This window comes from Neomonachus schauinslandi, chromosome 4, assembly GCF_002201575.2.
Source record: "Neomonachus schauinslandi chromosome 4, ASM220157v2, whole genome shotgun sequence".
NCBI lineage: Eukaryota > Metazoa > Chordata > Mammalia > Carnivora > Phocidae > Neomonachus > Neomonachus schauinslandi.
The window spans coordinates 102,432,262-102,452,004 of NC_058406.1; the positions used below are offsets into that span (position 1 = coordinate 102,432,262).

At 41.6% G+C, this 19,743-nt stretch overlaps 1 protein-coding gene across 9 annotated transcripts in view; it reads left to right on the plus strand.

Moving 5' to 3' along the window:
* Positions 1-18,287, plus strand: part of RPRD2 (regulation of nuclear pre-mRNA domain containing 2) — a 92,280-nt gene extending 73,993 nt beyond the window's left edge. For 2 of the 9 annotated variants that reach the window (XM_044914152.1, XM_021688049.1), the window contains 5 exons: positions 5,674-5,956; positions 7,276-7,536; positions 10,146-10,346; positions 14,458-15,639; positions 15,780-15,924. In XM_044914152.1, coding sequence (XP_044770087.1) covers positions 5,674-5,956; positions 7,276-7,536; positions 10,146-10,346; positions 14,458-15,639; positions 15,780-15,868 — 2,016 coding nt within the window. In that variant the 3' untranslated portion in view covers positions 15,869-15,924. Of the gene's footprint in view, positions 1-5,673; positions 5,957-7,275; positions 7,537-10,145; positions 10,347-14,457 lie in introns of all 9 variants that reach the window. The other 7 variants (XM_044914154.1, XM_044914155.1, XM_021688047.1 and 4 more) reach the window with 5 other exon arrangements.
* Positions 18,288-19,743: the final 1,456 nt, after the last annotated feature.

A 19,743-nucleotide genomic window follows, 5' to 3' on the forward strand; every position in this document is an offset into this window, starting at 1 on the left:
GGTTCAAATATTCTTTCTTCTGCTGAGCCCAGTGTGCTTCTTTGTCTTTGGTTTTCAGTAGTTATGCAGCAGTGTGTCTAACATGGTCTTCTTCGTATCTGGTTTGGGGTTTGTAGAACTTTTTGAATCAATGATTTATTAGTTTACTGGGGCTGCTGTAACAAAGTATCTCAAACTGGGTGGTTTAAACATTAATTTGTTGTCTGTCTCATAATTCTAGAGGACATACATCCAAGAACAAAGTGTTAGCATGGTTGATTTTTTAAAATATTTCATTTGAGAGAGAAAGAGAACGTGCATGAGTGGGGGTAGGGATTGAGGGAGAGGGACAAGCAGATTTCCTGCTGAGCAGGAAGCCCAATGCAGGGCTCAGTCCCAGGACCCCAAGATCATGACCTGAGCTGAAGTCAGACACCCAGCTGACTGAGCCTCCCAGGCACCCCAGCATGGTTGATTCTTTCTGAGGGTCATGAGGGAAGGTTCTGTTCCTGGCTTCATAGTTTGACTCGTGGATGGCCATTTTCTCCCAGTATCTCTTCACATTGTCTTTTCTCAGTGTGTGTCTGTGTCCAGGTTTCCCCGTTCTCTAAGGATACCAGTCATTTTGACTCAGGGCCCACCCTAATAACCTCATTTTAACTTGATTACCTCTGTAAAAACTTGTCACATTCTGAGGTGTATAGGGTTAGGACTTGAACCTATGACTCTGGAGGGCCACACCCCATAACAAATTGCTTGATGTTTTTCACAAATTTTGGAAAATTCTCGACTGTTATCTGTCAAGTATTATTTCTATTCCATTCTCTCTTCTCTCCTGGAATTCTACTAATACGTATATTAGATCTCATCACTGAGTTCCAAGTGTCTTTTTATGTTCCTTTCTGTATTTTCCATCCTTTCTCTCAGTGCTTCCTTCTAGATACTTTCTATTAACCAGTCTTCTAATTCATTAATTCTCTCTTCTGCTGAACCTTTGTCTATTGTTAAACCCATCAATTAATTACAGTTGGCTTATTTTTCAGTTCTAGAATCACCATTCGATTTTTTTCCCTCCCCTTCCCTGATTTCTTTTTAGAAAGAATTTGATTTTCTGCTAAATTCTGTTGATCTTTTTTCTTCATCTCTTCCTGTCTTTCATCTTTTCATTCTTTTTTAAATTGTGAAATATTCTCAAACTTAAACACCTTAAGTACATTATGAAGACATTTTTTTCCTGAATCATTTGGAAATAAGTTGATGTCCTATCACCGCCAAATATTTTCCTGTGTGTTTTCCTGCCAGACCGATATATTCTCCTTCACAACCATAAAGTATAGCCGTTTAATCAGAAATTAATTCATACAGTGACATACTATTATTATATAATACTTAAACCCTATTCGGATTGACCAGTTTTTATAGCAAAAGATTCTGTCCAGAATAACAGGTTGCATTTATTGCATTTCTCTTTATTTTCCTTTGATCTAAAGTAATTCCTCAGTATTTTCCTTGACTTTCATGTTCTAAATATGTTTGAAGATTATAAGTCAAAATATTTTGTTCCCCAGTTTGGATTTATGTGATGTTTTTTGTGATCAGATTTAGGTTATGCATCTTTAGTTGGAATATCACAGAATTGATTGTGTTCTTCTCTTTCCATTTTTGCAGTTATCCCACAAGTTTGATGTCTTCCACTACCTGTTATATTCCTTTTGATATCTTATTAATGTAGTATCTTCCAGGCTTGTCCATTGAGAAGTTTTCACTTGGTAATTGCTATGGATTGAATTGTGTATCCCAAAAAGATGTTGAAGTCCCAGTTCCTGGTACACATAAATGTGACCTTACTTGGATGTAGCGTCTTTGCAGATGTAATCAAGTTAAGCTGAGGTCATTAGGTTGAGCCTAATACAATATAACTCATGTCCTTATAAGAAGAGGGAAATTTGGATACAGACACATAGGGAGAACATCATGTAACAACCAAAACAGATATTTTAGAGATGTGGCTACAAGCCAAGGAACACAAAGTGTTGATGGCTACCAACAGAAACAAGGAAAAGGCAAGGAAGGATAGGCCTGCTGACACCTTGATTTTGGACTTCTAGCCACCCGAATTAGGAGATAATAAATTTCTGTTGTTTTAAGCCTCCCAAGTTGTGGTACTTTATTACCACAACCCTAAGAAAGTAATAGAGTAGTAAGTGTTTTATGGGGAGGTATTTTTGAAATGATGTAAATAACTTATTCATCATCAAACTTTCAATTTATTCATTTATTTAAATCAATACGGACTCATAGAGTCTTATTTATTCTTTTTTTTTAAGGTTTTATTTATTTGACAGAGAGAAAGACAGCCAGAGAGGGAACACAAGCAGGGGGAGTGGGAGAGGGAGAAGCAGACTTCCTGCGGAGCAGGGAGCCTGATGTGGGGCTCAATCCCAAGACCCTGGGATCATGACCTGAGCCGAAGGCAGACGCTTAACGACTGAGCCACCCAGGTGCCCCGAGTCTTATTTATTCTATGTTTTAATTAATTACTACCAGTAATTATTGTGATGCTCAAATTGTCCCAGATTTGGCCAGTGGGGTCTTCTTTCAGGCTGCTTTCTTTGTTCTTCTACATGTCCCCATCATTTTTGGAGCATTTTGGTACTTTTGGAACAAGGTGTTCCATCCCATCTTGCCTGGCCCTCGAATCAGTCATTTCTCCAAGGAGCCTGAGTTCCTTTTAGTGAAAAACCATTTAGAAACCATCTGAGTGGGGTTCCTGGGTGGCTCAGTCAATTCAGCATCTGCCTTCAGCTCAGGTCATGATCTCAGGGCTGGGATTGAGCCCCACATCGGGCTCCCTACTCAGCGGAAGTCTGCTTCTCCCTCTGCCTCTTCCTCTCTTGTGCTCTCTCTCGCTCGTTCTCTCTCTCTCAAAGAAATAAAATTTTTAAAAAGAATCTGAGTATTAGGTATACTCATTGATGTTGGGATATCACAGCTGTCAAACCACATCAGTGTACAGAGCTAGGAAATAGATGTGTGTATATACATACTTAACCAATATGTACACACACATTTACATCTATATTAATTTATGTATCTGTCTATATATATTGAAAACCGTGAGTTCACATTGTTCTCTCCAATCCTAGTCCAACACCACAGGATTCATTCTAGTTTTCTCCCTTTCCCTGTTTGTAATTGCTTTTTCGAACAATGCAAACCTTGTCCCCCTTATCTTCAATATAATCACTTATTTGATCAATCCCTGTGTGTAGGGGCGCTTGGGGGCTCAGTCAGTTAAGCGTCTGCCTTCGGCTCAGGTCATGATCTCAGGGTTCTGGAGTCGAGCCCCGCATCGGGCTCCCTACCCAGTGGGGAGTCTGCTTCTCCCTCTCCCTCCACGCCTCCCCTCTGTTCATGCTCGCTCTCTCTCAAAAAAAAAAAAAAAAAAAATCCCTGTGTGTAGCCAGACTCCCAGCACTTCCATCCCTCCTCATCCACCTCTGGGCTTTCTCTGTATCTTGCTTCAGCATCCCATGCAATGCCTTCCTCCTATTTTCCTCAACCCATTTTGGCTCCATCATCTTACTCTAGGCTACCAAGTCTTTTTTTTATCTCCAGCTAATGGATTTTGTGCTGAAGTGTTCAAGAAGGGATTTTTCTCTATTTTCTTGAACATGTGAAACATAACTATTTGGTTTTTGTCAGATAATTCCAATACTGGCTTCACTTGTTACAAGTCTGTTTCTAATGTCTTTTTTCTTTTAGGTCATTTGGTCTCATCTCTTGGCATGCTGGCTAATTTTGTATTGAGTGCTAACACTGTATGTGAAAGTGTTTATAGAGTCTCTAGATGATTTCTCTTCCTCTAGAGAGTATAAACCCTTTCCCTTGCTAGGGTTTGCAGATATTGTGAGAGCTGATCGTGTTAATCAGATCTGAAACTGAACTGACTTGGGCTGAATTGCAGTTTGGGCATGACTTTGTCTTCTTCTGGTTCTTCCCAGCTTCTGGCATGTAGAGTTTTCCCACTGAGAGGCTGGAGTGATCACAAGGGCCCTTCTTCTGCTGCATGATTTGAACTCTAATCCTTGTCTCCTTAACACATGAGACTGTGTTTAACTACTCTTTTCAGAAGTTTTCTGCTTGGCTTCTTAATTCCTTCTTCTTCAGAATTGAGGAAATAATCTTGAAGAGCTAAAATAACATATTGTTGAGCCATTTCTGTCCTTTCTGTTTCACCAGAATCTTGGCCTTTCAAGTCTCTAATTTCTATCTCTATAGACCAGCAGGACTGTTAAAAAGCTCTGCTTTTTCTTCATATTTAGTAGTGGCCCTCTGCCTTGTCCTTATACCTGAATTCTCAAATTCTTACCTGCCTCCTCCAAATCAGCAGAACCCTGAGAAGAAAGGTAGTTGCAGAATGTCAGCTTAGCTCTCTTTTCTCATGGTTTCCCCTGCTGTAGGATTTGCCACTTAAGTTTTGGTTGCCTCAGCACTCCCCAGCACATTGAAACGTGTGCGAGTGCATGTATGTGCAAGTGTGTGTGTGTGTATATATCTGGCTTTCCTAGTTGTTCTTGGTGGGAGCATTGCTCTACTACAAGCTGCTCAAGTATATCCAGAAGCAAAAGCTCAATTTTAGTGTATTCTTTTCTGTTCCATTCCTTTTTTGTTCAATCCCAAAATGATTTTACAGTCTAATGATCCAAGACTCTTAACCAAAAGAAAAAGACACACTGTTTTAAGGCATTAACATTAAGATAATCAGATAATAGGATTTCAGCCAAGTGATGAAGGTTAACATCAACAATGGTATGTCGTATTGATTATGTGTACCCTTGATATGACATGATAAGAGTAGCGCTTTACCTCTATGGTCTTCCTCCCAAAAACCTATAACCCCAGTTTAATCATGAGAAAAACATCAGGCAGATCTCAGATTTGAGGGACAGTATGTAAACCTGACTGGTACCATCAAGGTCATCAAAAACAAGGAAAATCTAACAAGCTCACAAACAAGAGGGGCCTAAGAAGACATGACTATTAAATGTACTGTGGTTTCCCACATGGGATCCTGGACTAGAAAGAGGACATTAGATAAAAACTGAGGAAATCTGCCTGAAGTGTGTGGACTTTAGTTAATAATAATTATCAAAATTCGTTCATTAATTCTGACAAATGTATCATACTAATGTTAGAGGTTAATCAAAAGGGATAATTGGGAACTCTCTGTATAATCGTCACAGTAATTTTTTATACCTAAAACTGTTCTAAAATTAAAAGTTTATTTCTTAAAAAAATCCATACTATTTGACTTCCTAGGCTATACTTTACTTATGGATTTGGTTTTTGTCTGTCCTCTTAGTCATTGCCGTATCTCCAGTACCTGGAAGATTGGCCAGCACATTTAGGCGCTCCATAAATATTGGGTTGGTTAGATTGGTAGAAGAGAGCAAAGGAGGATTAAGTACAGATAACCTCTAAGTTTCTAACTTGGGCAACTGTATGGATGGTAATATTCATTTAGGGAGTACAAAAAGCAGAGACTGGGAACTATTCCATGCTTGACAGATGATTTTTTTGTTTCGTTTTGTACCGGGGTGTAGTTAATAATAATGAGGAAATCTGGTTAAGGTCAAAATGGTAGCATCTTGGTTCTTTTCTCAGAGGAATAACTCTTCTTTTCTCTTTTAGGCATATAAAACCTTCGCTAATCGAGTGAACAATTTAAAGAAAAAGCTGGATCAATTGAAGTCAACCCTTCCTGATCCTGAAGAATCACCAGTCCCTTCCCCAAGCATGGATGCTCCTTCTCCAACTGGTTCTGAGTCTCCTTTTCAGGGAATGGGAGGTGAGGAATCCCAGTCACCAGCCATGGAGAGTGAGAAATCTGCCACACCTGAGCCTGTGACAGATAATCGTGATGTAGAAGACATGGAACTCTCAGATGTGGAAGATGATGGGTCAAAAATCATTGGTATGTCCTTATGCGATTAATAGGCAACTTCTTCCTTATCTATTTTGCTTTCCCACCAATGAATCTATCACAGGTTGGTATTAAAAGATAGTTCGATCCTTGTAAGATTAGAACAGCAAGGTATCATTATCCTGGTTCAGGATTTGGTATGCCACATGGGCTAAAAATCATTGCTCAAGATCTGGTCCATTCAGTATGGTAGGACTAGCTACATGTGACTATTGAGCATTTGAAATACGACTTGTCCAACTTGAGATGTGCTCTAATTAAAAAATACACAGGGGAGTCTAGAAACTTAGTACCCCAAAAAAGTAAAAATATCTCAATTCTTTTTGTATTTATAGCATATTGAAATGAAAATATTTGGGAGATACTGAGATAAAGTACATAATTTTATCCATTTCTACTTTTTTTAATGTGGCCACTAGAAAATTTAAATTTGTGAGTTACATTTCTGTTGAACAGCACTGTTCTGGAGGGAGGGGCACTTATACTGGAATACCTTATTCTCTGTCATTCTTGACCTTCAAGATTCCAAAGCCACAGTTAATTATGCTTTCAAAATTAACCTGGGGGCACCTGGCTGGCTGAGTGGGTAGAGCATGTGGCTCTTGATCTCAGGGTCGGGAGTTTGTGCCCCACATTGGGTGTAGAAATTACATACATACACACATACACACACAAACAAACAAAATTAACCTGGATCGGTGCATTGTTTCTATGACACCCCCAGCTTTTATAATTATTCTTAGGCAGTTGGACTTCCGTTGAATTTAATGCATTCTCCATATATAGTGCATAGCCTTTAAAGTATTAAAAGGAGTATATTGTAAAGGCAATTTATTGCAGTTTCAAGTTAGTGCCTATAATTGTATCCCCCAGTTAGGCCAATTTCAGGAAGTCAAAGAAAAATACAAGAAAGTATGTACAGAGTTTCTATGTCTTAGAAAGCTTTCAGGTTAATTGAAAAGAAAGGATAGGATAATATATGACTATAAATAACATTACTAAAAGAACACAGATGTGTACCAAATAATAACATGATCCCAGAAGTGTACAAATTTAATACACAAACGCTAAGAAAATGCAAAGAAATCTTTGAAAAGATAAAAAATGAATTTGGGAAATTTATTTTAAGCAAGTATCAAAGGTGAGAAGGAACATAAAGAGTATGACTTATTTAAAAATCATGAAGTGAATGATTTTTCTCTAAAGCATAGTGCTTTATACCCCAAAATCAGGAACTAGTAGGACATGTTTCATACTGGAAGCAGAATGTGGAAAGCAGTAATGCAGTATCACCCCTTTTCTTTAAACAGTAGAGGACAGGAAGGAAAAACCTGTGGAGAAGTCAGCTGTATCAACTTCTATGTCTACAAAGCCAACAGAAAGTATTTCAAAGGCCTCTTCATGTACCCCAGTGCCTGTGACCATGACAGCAACCCCACCTCTTCCAAAGCCTGTGAATACTTCTCTCCTGTCCCCTTCTCCAGCACTGGCTTTGCCAAACCTGGCTAATGTGGATCTGGCAAAGATCAGTTCTATCCTTAGCAGCCTAACATCAGTCATGAAAAATACCGGTAAGTGAACCCCATAAAGAGAATAAAAAGCTTATTTTCATCTTTCTAATTGAGCCATCAGTCTGTTTTTTTGTTTTTTTCTTAAATTAAAAGTAATTTTTTAAATCAAAAAATAAAACCAATACATGGTCATTATAGAAAAATTAGAAAATAAGAGAATAAAATAAATATCTACTACCCCAGAGGACACCACTTGTGTCCAACCTGTGTGTGTGTGTGTGTGTGTGTGTGTGTGTGTGTTTGAGAGAGAGAGAATGTTTTGGTAGATTAAATATTTATAATAATTTTTCTTTCAATAATTGAAGTATATTATATATGAATTTATTTAAACCTTTATTACTGGGCATCTGGTATGTTTCCAGGTTTTCACTATTATAAAGATAATGAACAACCTTGATGCTAAACTTTATGCACAACCCTTCCTAAATGATTGAGTATATAGGGCTTTTTTTTTCCTTCATGGCGATTTTAATGAAAATATATAAAAGTAGAGCACCTCCCATGTACTCATCACTCATCCTCAGCAGTAGAAACACATGGCCAGTCTTGTTTCTGCTATGCCTTACCCAATATTGATTATTTTGAAGAAAATCCCAATTATTTAATTTCTTTATAAAAACTTAAATATACTTTTCTAAAAGACAAAGGCAAAAAAATGAACATGTAGGTTTTTATTCTTTTCGTGTTAAAACTAAAATGATTACCAAAAATGTACTACTTTATGTCCAAGCACATGAAAGTTCCCATTGTTCCTCAACCTTTATAACACTATTTTGTCTTATTTTAATACTTCGTCAAATTCAGTCTTAAAAAGTCATTTATTTGGGGATGCCTGGCTGGCTCAGTCAGTAGAGCATCCAACTCTCTCTCTCTCTTTTTTTTTTTTTTAACATGTAATCTCTACTCCAAGTGTGGGGCTCGAACCCACAACCCTGAGATCAAGCGTCCCATGCTCCACTGACTCAGCCAGCCAGGTGCCCCAAGCATGCAGCTCTTTTTTTTTTTTTAAGACTTTATTTATTTGTCAGAAAGAGACAGAGAGCACAAACTGGGGAAGCGGCCGGGAGAGAAAGAAGCAGGCTCCCCACTGGGCAAGGAGCCCAGGGTGGGACTCTATGCCAGGACCCTGGGATCATGACCTGAGCTTAAGGCAGACGTTTAACTGACTGAGCCACGCAGGCGTCCCAGCATGCCACTCATGATCTTAGGGTTGTGAGTTCAAGCCCCATGTTGGGTGTAGAGATTACTTGAAAAAAAAAAAAAAAAATCCGGCACCTGGTTGGCTCAGTCAGTTGAGTATCCAACTCTTGATTTCAGATCAGGTCATGATCTCAGGGTTGTGAGATAGAGCCCCATGTCGGGCCCCCCACTGGGCGTGGAGCCTGCTTAAGATTCTTTCTCCCTGGGGCGCCTGGGTGGCTCAGTCATTAAGCATCTGCCTTCAGCTCAGGTCATGGCCCCAGTGTCCTGGGACCCAGCCCCAAATCGGGCTCCCTGCTCATCAGGAAGCTTGGTTCTCCCTCTCCCACTCCCCCTACTTATGTTCCTCTCTCACAGTGTCTCTCCCTGTCAAATAAATAAAATCTTTAAAGAAAAAAGAAGATTCTCTCTCCCCACCTCCCTCTGCCCCTCTTGCCCCCCACTCTCTCTCAAAAGAAGAAAAAAGAGAGTCATTTGTTTTAATTTACATCTCTTTGATTAAGATTCGGTTAAAACTTTTTCATCTGTTTACCATTTAGTTTTCCTTGTGAAATACCTGTTCATATATTTGGTCATTCAAAAATTATTTTCTCTTCTTTTTATATACTTTTATTCTATATTAAAAATTAACCCAGGGGCACCTGGGTGGCTCAGTCGTTAAGCGTCTGCCTTCAGCTCAGGTCATGATCCCAGGGTCCTGGGATCGAGCCCCGCATCGGGCTTCCTACTCCGCGGGAAGCCTGCTTCTCCCACTCCCCCCTGCTTGTGTTCCCTCTCTCACTGTGTCTCTCTCTGTCAAATAAATAAAATCTTTTAAAAAAAAAAATTAACCCAATGTTTTAAAATATAAAGCTGTAAGGGAACCTGGCTGTCTCAGTCCCTGGAGGGTGCGACTCTTGATCTTGGGGTAGTGAGTTCAAGCCCCATGTTGGGTGTGGAGCCTACTTTAAAAAAAATTAAAATGTAAAGATGTAAAGGAAATTGCTTACATGATCTCATTTTAAAGGCCATTTTAAAAGCAACGTATAAATCACATAGAATTATGCAGTGGCTAAGTTACACAGTTGTAATGGCTCTGGTCGTAATCAGCCATTAATACTTACCGAGCACCTACAGGACTCTGAGGTATAGGTTACATTTGGTAGAGAAAAAAATACGTTCCCTAACTTTCTACTGGCTCTTAAAACTGACAAACACATATGAAAAAAAACTTAATACTGTTTACTTTAGGGGTGTTCCAAGTTGACAGAAGCAGATTTTAATCTAATTTTCAATTTTTCCTTTGTACAAGCCATGATATGCCTTATTTGTGGGTCTGTCATAGAAACATTCCTGATTGAGTGGAAAGTATCATGAATTTACCGGTCATTTTGAATTGCATTTTCTTGAGTTAATCTTTCTGCCACCAGGGGTCAGTCCTGCATCAAGACCGTCTCCAGGAACGCCTACAAGTCCCAGCAACCTTAGCAGTGGCTTGAAAACACCTGCACCTGCCCCGACAACATCTCACAATCCTCTGGCAAATATCCTCTCAAAGGTGGAGATCACCCCAGAGAGCATTCTGTCTGCTCTTTCCAAAACCCAGACACAGTCAGCCCCAGCACTGCAAGGTAAACTGACATATGCCAGAGGGACTTGAATTGTGAGTGTTTGCCTCTGGCCTAATCCTGGATTCCATTTCTGAAGAATCCAAAGCCATGGAATGTGTAGTACAGTTAATTATCTTCTTTGTATGTATCATCTGTAAGCTGGCACTAATAGAATTATAAAATGTCAAAGCTAAAAGAGACCTAATACCATCTAGTTTAATCCCTTCCTTTTCAGGTGAGATTAAGGCTAATGAGGTGATGTGATCTGCTTAAGGTCACACATTGATCTATTCAGTAATGAACCGAGACTAAAAGCCAGTTTTTTTGACTGGAGTCCAGTGTTCTTTCACCTACACCATGACCCCCCCCCCCCGGGGGGGTTGCATTATTCCAGCTCTTATAGTATATATATTGAGGTTTACATTTTTAGTGTTAACCAAAGCTAAAGATAGTAAGAAAGGTCAGTCTCCTATCAAAAATCTTACGAGACGGGGCGCCCGGGTGGTGCAGTCTGTAAAGTGTCTGACTCTTGGTTTCGGCTCAGGCTGTGATCTCAGGGCTGTGAAATCAAGCCCCGAGTCAAACTCTGCACTTAGCGCAGAGTCTGCTTAAGACTCTTTCCCTCTGTCCCTCTCCTCTTCTCTCTCTCTTTCTCAAATAAATAAATCTTTAAAAAAAAAAATCTTCTGAGGGCGCCTGGCTCAGTCGGTTAAGCATCTGCCTTCAGCTCAGGTCATGATGCCAGGGCCCTGGGATCGAGTCCCGCATCGGGCTCCCTGCTCAGCGAGGAGTCTGCTTCTCCCTCTCCCTCTGCCTGCCGCTCCCCCTGCTCATGCTCTCTCTCTCCATCTCTGTAAATCTCTCTCAAATAAATAAATAAAATCTTTAAAAAGAAATCTTACGAGACATAATTTTCTTTTTTTATGTCCTGATGTTTTATAGAGGCCTCTATTTATAGGTATAGCACATCTTTTTTGTGTTCACCTACCTATAATCTCTACCTTATTTGAACCTCTCTATTCAGCTTTGCTAATTATCTGTTCTTTGTCTAAAACTGTCTGCTTCTCACATTTTTTCATAAGGCTTACCTGCTCTCTCTTCTCCAACCTTCCAGATACCCACACAGTCTTTATTTAGCACCTAAGTGTAATTATGCAATGAATTACAAATACCAGAGCAGTATCTTCAATACAGCAATTTAACTTTGTATAGAGGCTCTCAGCCAGGAACCTCCAGGGGACATTTGGCAGTGTCTGAACATATTGTTGTTTGTCACAACTGTGGTGGGCGGGGAGTGCTACTGCATCTAGTGGGTAGAGGCCAGGGGATGCTGTGAAACACCCCACAATACAGAGAATGGCCCTCACAACAGCAATAATCCAACCCCAAATGCCGGTACTGCTAAAGTTGAGAAACCTTGCTTTATATGAATCTAGAGCAGAACAGGTTTCTATGCATTTTATTTCCTAAACTCTTCTGTAAGTGGATCAGCCAAGGACTAGATTATAGTGAACTCTGCCTTTAGATAAGATAGCGAAGATTTTTGTTACACACAATTCAATGCTATTAAATAGTAATCCATAGCTACCATATATTGGCAACAGCCGTCAAGGATTAATGATATACTACAGCATATCTAATGGTATGAATTTTTAGAGATAATTAGTTTGAGGGATCGGCATGGTTACGATTTCTCCCTTCTAGGCCCACTTCTGTCACCATCCTACAGTTACAGACAAAAATGTTGAACTCACTTGTTTTTATTAGCCTCTTATATGGGTATAATAACATTTACAGCTTTTCCTTTCAATAGATTATTATACCGTGTCTTATGGACTTTCTCATCAGGCAAACTTTGAGTAGAACTAGGTGTGTTCTGACAGAATGTTTTTCTGGAGACCCCAGAAAACAAGCTTTGTGGAGTAACAGGGTAGTTCATCACCTTCCATTTTCTTGTGGAAAGTAGAATTCTTGACTTTTAAAAAACTGTAAAAGGAATCTCTTAGAATCTCTGATTGTGTCACCCACAGCTGTCATTGACAGGTTTTCAACACAAAAGAACAACTTCAGTGGGCACAAGGGCCATAGAGTATAGCCTGTTAAGATTGAAGAAAAGTAATATTGAGTGGTTTAGTGCTAAGAGACCATCTCACCTATTACCAGAAATCTGAGTAATGTCTATCTTAACAAGATTTCATCCCCCAATATCTGAAAGATATGCTGAAATATCTTTTAAAAATCATGTGACATCATGTATCACATTCTATTGCTTGAGGACTTCTGGTTTTGGTATGAACAGTGGCTACTAAGAATTAAATCAAACTGTTAGTGGCGGTAAGTTACGTAGCCAGAGAACTTTTCGGAAATGGAACGTGGAGTTTATTTTTCAAGAGGATAATTGAAATAAACGATATTTCAATTATTCAGATATTAGTGAATATTGGATAACAAAAATCATACACTTATTATGTAGAAATTGTTGGCAGTTAATAATGTTCCAAGGAGGGGCGCCTGGGTGGCTCAGTCGGTTAAGCATCTGCCTTCAGCTCGGGTCATGATCCCAGGGTCCTGGGATCGAGCCCCACATCAGGCTCCCTGCTCAGTGGGGAGCCTGCTTCTCCCTCTCCCTCTACTGCTCCCCCTGCTTGTGCTCTCTCTCTCTGTCAAATAAAATCTTAAAAAAAAAAAAAAATGTTCCAAGGATGGGGGCACCTGGTTGGTGCAGTCTGTTAAGCGTCCTACTCTTGGTTTCTGCTCAGGTGGTGATCTCAGGGTCATGATCTCAGGGTCATGAGATCAAGCCCCATGCCACCCTCCATGCTCAGTGCAGTCTGCTTAAGTTTCTCTCTCCCTCTCCCCATGCCCCTCTCCCCAACTTACTCTCTAAAATAAATAAATCTTCGGGCGCCTGGGTGGCTCAGATGGTTAAGCGTCTGCCTTCGGCTCAGGTCATGATCTCAGGGTCCTGGGATCGAGTCCCGCATCGGGCTCCCTGCTCCTTGGGAGCCTGCTTCTCCCTCTGCCTTTCTCTCTCACTCTGTCTCTCATGAATTTTAAAAAAAAAAAAATCTTAAATAAATCTTCAAAAAAAAAAATGTTCAAAGGATGGAGTGATCTCAGAATTCTTCAGAGCTTAAGTCTCTTAGTAAATATTGGATTAAAATTAAAATTTTGAAGAAACATTAATTAAAGTATCCTCTGAAATACTGTTTTCTTTCACCACCAGAAATTGGGTAAATTTTCCAAAATATGATTGAATTTATAGGACCTCCTATTTATCTCTTTGTCAAGTATTTTTCTAAAAAATTTTCTACAGGAGCAGTTTGCTTTGGTGGACTTCAGCCTTTGCCCCAAAGAATTCTTTCTCAGAGTTTCTGAGGTTTTGTCTATCAGTGAGTAGGTTTGAATCTCATCAGTGTCAACCTAGGTAGATGCATAATTCTTGAATTTTCCAAGCTATAAGGTGGTCTAGCTTTGTAATTCTTTGTGGTGTGTGTTTGTATGTTCACTACTGCTACATTTTACAACCAAAAGTGATAGCTAAAAGCGCTGTTTCCCCAAAGCCTAGCAAGAGACACTTGAAAAAAGTGTGACCCTGTTGAAATAAATTTCAGCAGTGTGCATACACTGGTCTCTCTCTTGAGAATTAACAGTGTATGTTAACTTATTAGAAACAGTTGTGGAGGCTGGAAAGGAAGGGTTGAACAGAATATCTATTTGCATTTAGAGAAATAGTACCATAGATTAGATGTTAAGACCTACTAGCTTAAAGTGTTATTTTAAGGATAATTTTGCCTCCTTTTTTTCCCTGCTTTGTCTTGTTTTAAACTATGAATGATTCTGACACTAAAATCTCCCCCTTCCTATTGCCTTTTATTGTGCCATGTTGGACTTGTTTGATGAGTGTACTAGAAACATTTCAGTAATTTGCTCTCTTTATATTGAGAAATAGGTCCAGTATTTTCTATGACATTTAGCCATTGCTTATTTGGTGTGGATTCCCTTTGGCCTCATATTTTAATGTCTATCTGGTTCCCACTGGAATGAATGAGAATATCCGATTAGCCTACGTTGTTTTTCTTGTAAGGTAGGCAGTTGTTCTTTTTAATTCCTCTAATCTCTGTTTCTGCAGGCCTGTCATCTTTACTTCAAAGTGTTACCGGGAACCCAGTCCCAGCCAGTGAAGCTGCATCTCAGAGCACTTCAGCTTCCCCTGCCAACACCACAGTCTCTAGCATAAAAGGAAGAAATCTGCCTTCCAATACCCAATCCTTTATTCCCAAAAGCTTCAATTATTCTCCTAATTCATCAACTTCTGAAGTCTCTTCAACATCAGCCAGCAAGGCCTCAATTGGGCAAAGCCCAGGGCTCCCAAGCACTACTTTTAAGCTACCATCCAACTCTGTTGGGTTTACAGGAACCCACACTACTAACCCTGCTGCCCCACCTACTGAAGTTGCCATGTGCCAATCTTCAGAGATCGCCAAGCCAAAGCTGGAGTCCGAGTCCACCTCTCCAAGCCTGGAAATGAAGATCCACAACTTCTTAAAAGGTAATCCTGGTTTCAGTGGCTTAAACTTAAACATCCCAATCCTGAGCAGCTTGGGGTCCAGTGCCCCGACAGAAAGCCACCCCTCAGACTTCCAGCGTGGCCCTACTAGCACGTCAATCGACAACATTGACGGAACCCCCGTGCGGGACGAAAGGAGTGGGACACCCACCCAGGATGAGATGATGGACAAGCCCACATCCAGCAGTGTAGACACGATGTCCCTGCTTTCTAAGATCATTAGCCCTGGTTCCTCAACACCCAGCAGTACAAGATCACCACCCCCTGGGAGAGAGGAAAGCTACCCCCGGGAACTCTCCAATTCTGTACCTACATATCGACCTTTTGGCCTGGGCAGTGAATCACCCTATAAGCAGCCTTCTGATGGAATGGAGAGACCATCTTCCCTGATGGACTCTTCGCAGGAAAAGTTCTATCCAGATACTTCTTTCCAGGAAGACGAGGATTACCGAGATTTTGAGTATTCAGGGCCTCCACCCTCTGCCATGATGAACCTAGAGAAGAAGCCAGCCAAGTCTATCCTGAAGTCAAGCAAGCTTTCTGATACCACCGAATACCAGCCAATCCTCTCCAGTTATAGCCACAGGGCCCAAGAATTTGGGGTAAAGTCTGCCTTCCCTCCATCTGTAAGGGCCCTCCTGGACTCTAGTGAGAATTGTGACCGTCTGTCCTCTTCCCCTGGGCTATTTGGTGCCTTCAGCATAAGAGGGAGTGAACCGGGGTCTGACCGGTCACCATCACCGAGTAAGAATGATTCATTTTTCACCCCTGACTCCAACCACAGTAGCTTGTCTCAGTCTACCACTGGGCATCTCGGTTTGCCACAGAAGCAGTACCCAGACCCTCCTCACCCAGTCCCACATCGTTCCCTTTTCTCTCCGCAGAATACCCTTGCCGCTCCCACGGGCCACCCACCCACACCAGGCGTGGAGAAAATCCTGGCCCCCACCATTTCCACCACGTCGACGATTGAGTTTAAGAATATGCTTAAAAACGCCTCCCGAAAGCCCTCAGACGATAAGCATTTTGGCCAGGCACCCAGCAAGGGCACTTCGAGTGATGGTGTCAGTCTCTCAAACCTCGCCCAGCCCAGCTTGACAGCCACTGAGCAGCAGCAACAAGAAGAGCACTACCGCATAGAAACCCGAGTCTCCTCCTCCTGCTTAGACTTGCCTGATAGCACCGAAGAGAAGGGGGCCCCTATAGAAACCTTGGGTTATCATAATGCATCCAATAGGAGGATGTCAGGGGAGCCAATACAGACCGTAGAGTCCGTCCGAGTTCCTGGGAAGGGAAATAGAGGACACGGGCGTGAGGCTTCAAGGGTGGGTTGGTTTGATCTGAGCACCTCAGGCAGCTCCTTTGACAATGGCCCCTCAAGTGCCTCTGAGTTGGCATCCCTTGGGGGTGGGGGCAGCGGAGGCCTCACTGGCTTTAAAGCGGCACCATACAAGGAACGGGCACCCCAATTTCAGGAAAGTGTCGGCAGCTTCCGTTCCAACAGTTTCAACTCAACATTTGAGCATCATCTCCCCCCGTCCCCCTTGGAACATGGGACACCCTTCCAGAGAGAGCCAGTGGGGCCATCATCTGCCCCACCTGCCCCTCCTAAGGATCATGGTGGTATCTTCTCTCGAGATGCACCCACTCATCTACCCTCTGTGGATCTTTCGAACCCCTTCACAAAGGAGGCGGCCCTGGCCCATGCCGCCCCACCCCCTCCTCCTGGAGAGCACAGCGGAGTTCCTTTCCCCACCCCACCCCCTCCACCCCCTGGGGAACATAGCAGCAGTGGTGGGAGTGGTGTTCCCTTTTCTGCTCCACCTCCTCCTCCACCCCCTGTTGACCACTCTGGGGTTGTACCCTTCCAAGCCCCACCACTGGCAGAGCACGGAGTGGCGGGAGCTGTGGCAGTATTTCCCAAGGACCATAGTTCCCTCCTTCAAGGGACCCTGGCTGAGCATTTTGGGGTGCTCCCAGGACCCAGGGACCATGGGGGCCCCACCCAACGGGACCTCAACGGCCCTGGCCTTAGCCGTGTACGAGAGAGCCTCAGCCTACCCTCCCATTCTCTGGAGCACCTGGGCCCAGCCCATGGAGGAGGAGGTGGGGGAGGCAGCAACAGCAGCAGTGGCCCCCACTTGGGTCCCTCACACAGAGACGCCATCAGCCGGAGTGGTATGATTTTGCGGAATCCCCGGCCAGACTTTCGGCCTAGGGAACCTTTTCTCAGCAGAGACCCGTTCCACAGTCTAAAGAGACCCAGGCCACCTTTTGCTAGGGGCCCTCCGTTCTTTGCACCAAAACGCCCATTCTTCCCTCCCAGGTACTGATGGAAACCAAGGGAAAAGCATTTTGAACAGTCTAGAGAGCATTGGAAGTAGGAGTTTGGTTTATTGTTGTTTTTATTTGTTTTCCTTCCTTTGATTTTTTTTTTTTTAATGACAAAGGGCCTCCCTTCCAAATTAAAAAGTCATACATGCTTCCATTTCACTATTCCATCCAGTCCTCCTTCCCACTGCACTTACCGACCTTCCCCCAAGCTACTTGTATTTTAAGGGGGGTGGGGGGGCAAAGAAACACAACCAAAGCCACTTCACTTGGCTGGGGGTTTGAGGGGTGGGGAGGAAAACAAATCTTATTTTACCCCATTTATTGAAGAGTATTATTACATTTGAAATAAAACTTCCATCAGTACAGAGAATAACATGTGCAATGTTGGGATGTTATTTTGGGTTTGGCTTATCACGTAGTCAATGGAAGGACTCCTGTCCCCTTCTCTCTTCCATTAAGTAACTGCTGTGACCAGCGTGGCTCCCTTTCCTGTATGCTCTGTGCGCTGCTGACAAGCCAAAAGATGTTGCAAGGGAAGATAGGTGGGAGACCATGGACCTGTCAAGTTTGTTTGTTTTGTTTTTAAAGACATATTGAAGTTGGGTTCTTTACCTTTCTCTTAAAATCTTAATTAAAAAAAAAATCAGCCTCTTCTAAAGGACTATCCGTCATTAACTTTGAGGGAGATACAGATCTCATTCTATCCTAGTAAAAATTACTCCTCTTTATCCTTGGAATGAAAGAGCGGGGACTGGATATAATCTCCAGGTTAAAATAAGGTATAACTCCAATACAGAGTAGAGAAAGGAACCGGTAAGCGGTGCAGTGTGACCTGCCCATCCCTCATAAACGAGAATGGGAGACTTTTTGAGGTAGTTTGGTATGTCTTGCACCAAGCTCTTGCTTCATGTCTTTCTTGCTTGCTTGACTTTTTCTCCCTCAGTTTTCACTTCTGCTTTGGCTGGAAAGAAAGTCATTACAGGTGACAGTTGATACAAAGACGCAACTAAAATATTATCCCTGTATTTTTTAATGTAAAAGGTAGACATTTTTACCATGGTGCCTCCCTAATGTAAGTGATAATTGTTGGTGGTTTTTAGCAAGGGTTAACTACTAGGGAAAGAGAGCTATTGGCCTGTATCTTTCTTTCCTCCTTGCCCTAGTCCTGTATTTAGCCCTGTTCTTGGTATTTCAAAGGAGAGGTTCAATAGTATCTTTCAATGCTTTACACCTCTTTAGGTGTGTCTTAATGACAAGTGGGTATCACTATACATATTTTTACAGAGAACCAGGAGGACCTGAGAAATCCAGATTTACCCCATTCTACAGCCAGCACATTTCAAGGCTCAAGCCTTATCCTCACTTTCCACTCCCAATAGGAAATAAAAATTTCTGCCCTTAGTCATTTTACACGAGAAGGGTGTGCTTTCCTTCTCCCCAAACTGAAAGAAAGGCTTCTTTGTATTTCTACAACTAGTACTGGGAAAAAAGACAATCAGTATGCTTTGAGTGTTTATAACTTTGTATCTGGGAATACTGAAAAGCAAAGATTGCTTTACTATTATTTTGTGTTATTTAGTGTCTTACCCCAAGGTATACACACTGGTAATCTCCAGCTAGATAAGTAAAAAAATATGTGTTGTGGGTTGGTTTTTTGTTTTTTTGTTTTTTGTTTTTTAGGGAATCCTAGCAAGTTTCGTATTTTCTTCCAAGTGAGCATAGAACTAACTGTAGGAAGTACGGGGATTATTTTGGATTCCTCTTGTGAAATATTAAAGATGGGGGAGAGTGGACAACGTAGTGACAGAAGATGATTCTTTGTGTCAGAATAAACTTGCCTTTCAGATAAAGAGCAGCTTAAACCAGTTGTGCGTCATGGTTTGGGAGTTTTTGTGTAATTTATTCCATGTTATTTATTTGGGCTCACCAGGTGTTCTGTGGTTAGGAGGCTGCAAGTCCTTCAACTTCCTGATGCATTTCTGGTCTTAAGTCAACTGTTCTTTCTTTGACCCTCTCCAGCCTCTCTGCCCTGTAGCTCTCCCCACAAAAATGCATGATACCATGACCTTGTGTGTGGGATGGGGTATATAGTGTAGCAAAGCAAAGAAACAATATAGTTACCTTGAGTCCTGAGACATTTGTTTAGGGGAAAGTGTGATCGAGAGTAAGGGTGGGGGGGGGGGGAGAGTTCTAATTGATTCAAAATTGAAACTTTTTTTGCAGAAATTAAGTGGGATGTTTTTCATTCTAGAATAAAAGAATGTGAATTCTTTCTGCTGCTCTTGTTTAAGCTAAAAGTAGTGTTTACTTGAAAAGGCTCTCTGACCGTTTGATTTTATCAGAAAATGTGGGGATGTCAGGGAAGTGGCTTCCTGAATGTTGGGGCAGGGTAATTGTCCTCAAAAGCATGATGACTAATACATGAAAGGAAGACCTTGTTGTACAGTTTAAAAGATGGACTTTAAAGGGTTGGGGTTTTTTTGCAGGGTGTTTTGCTTTTTAAGCTACAAAATC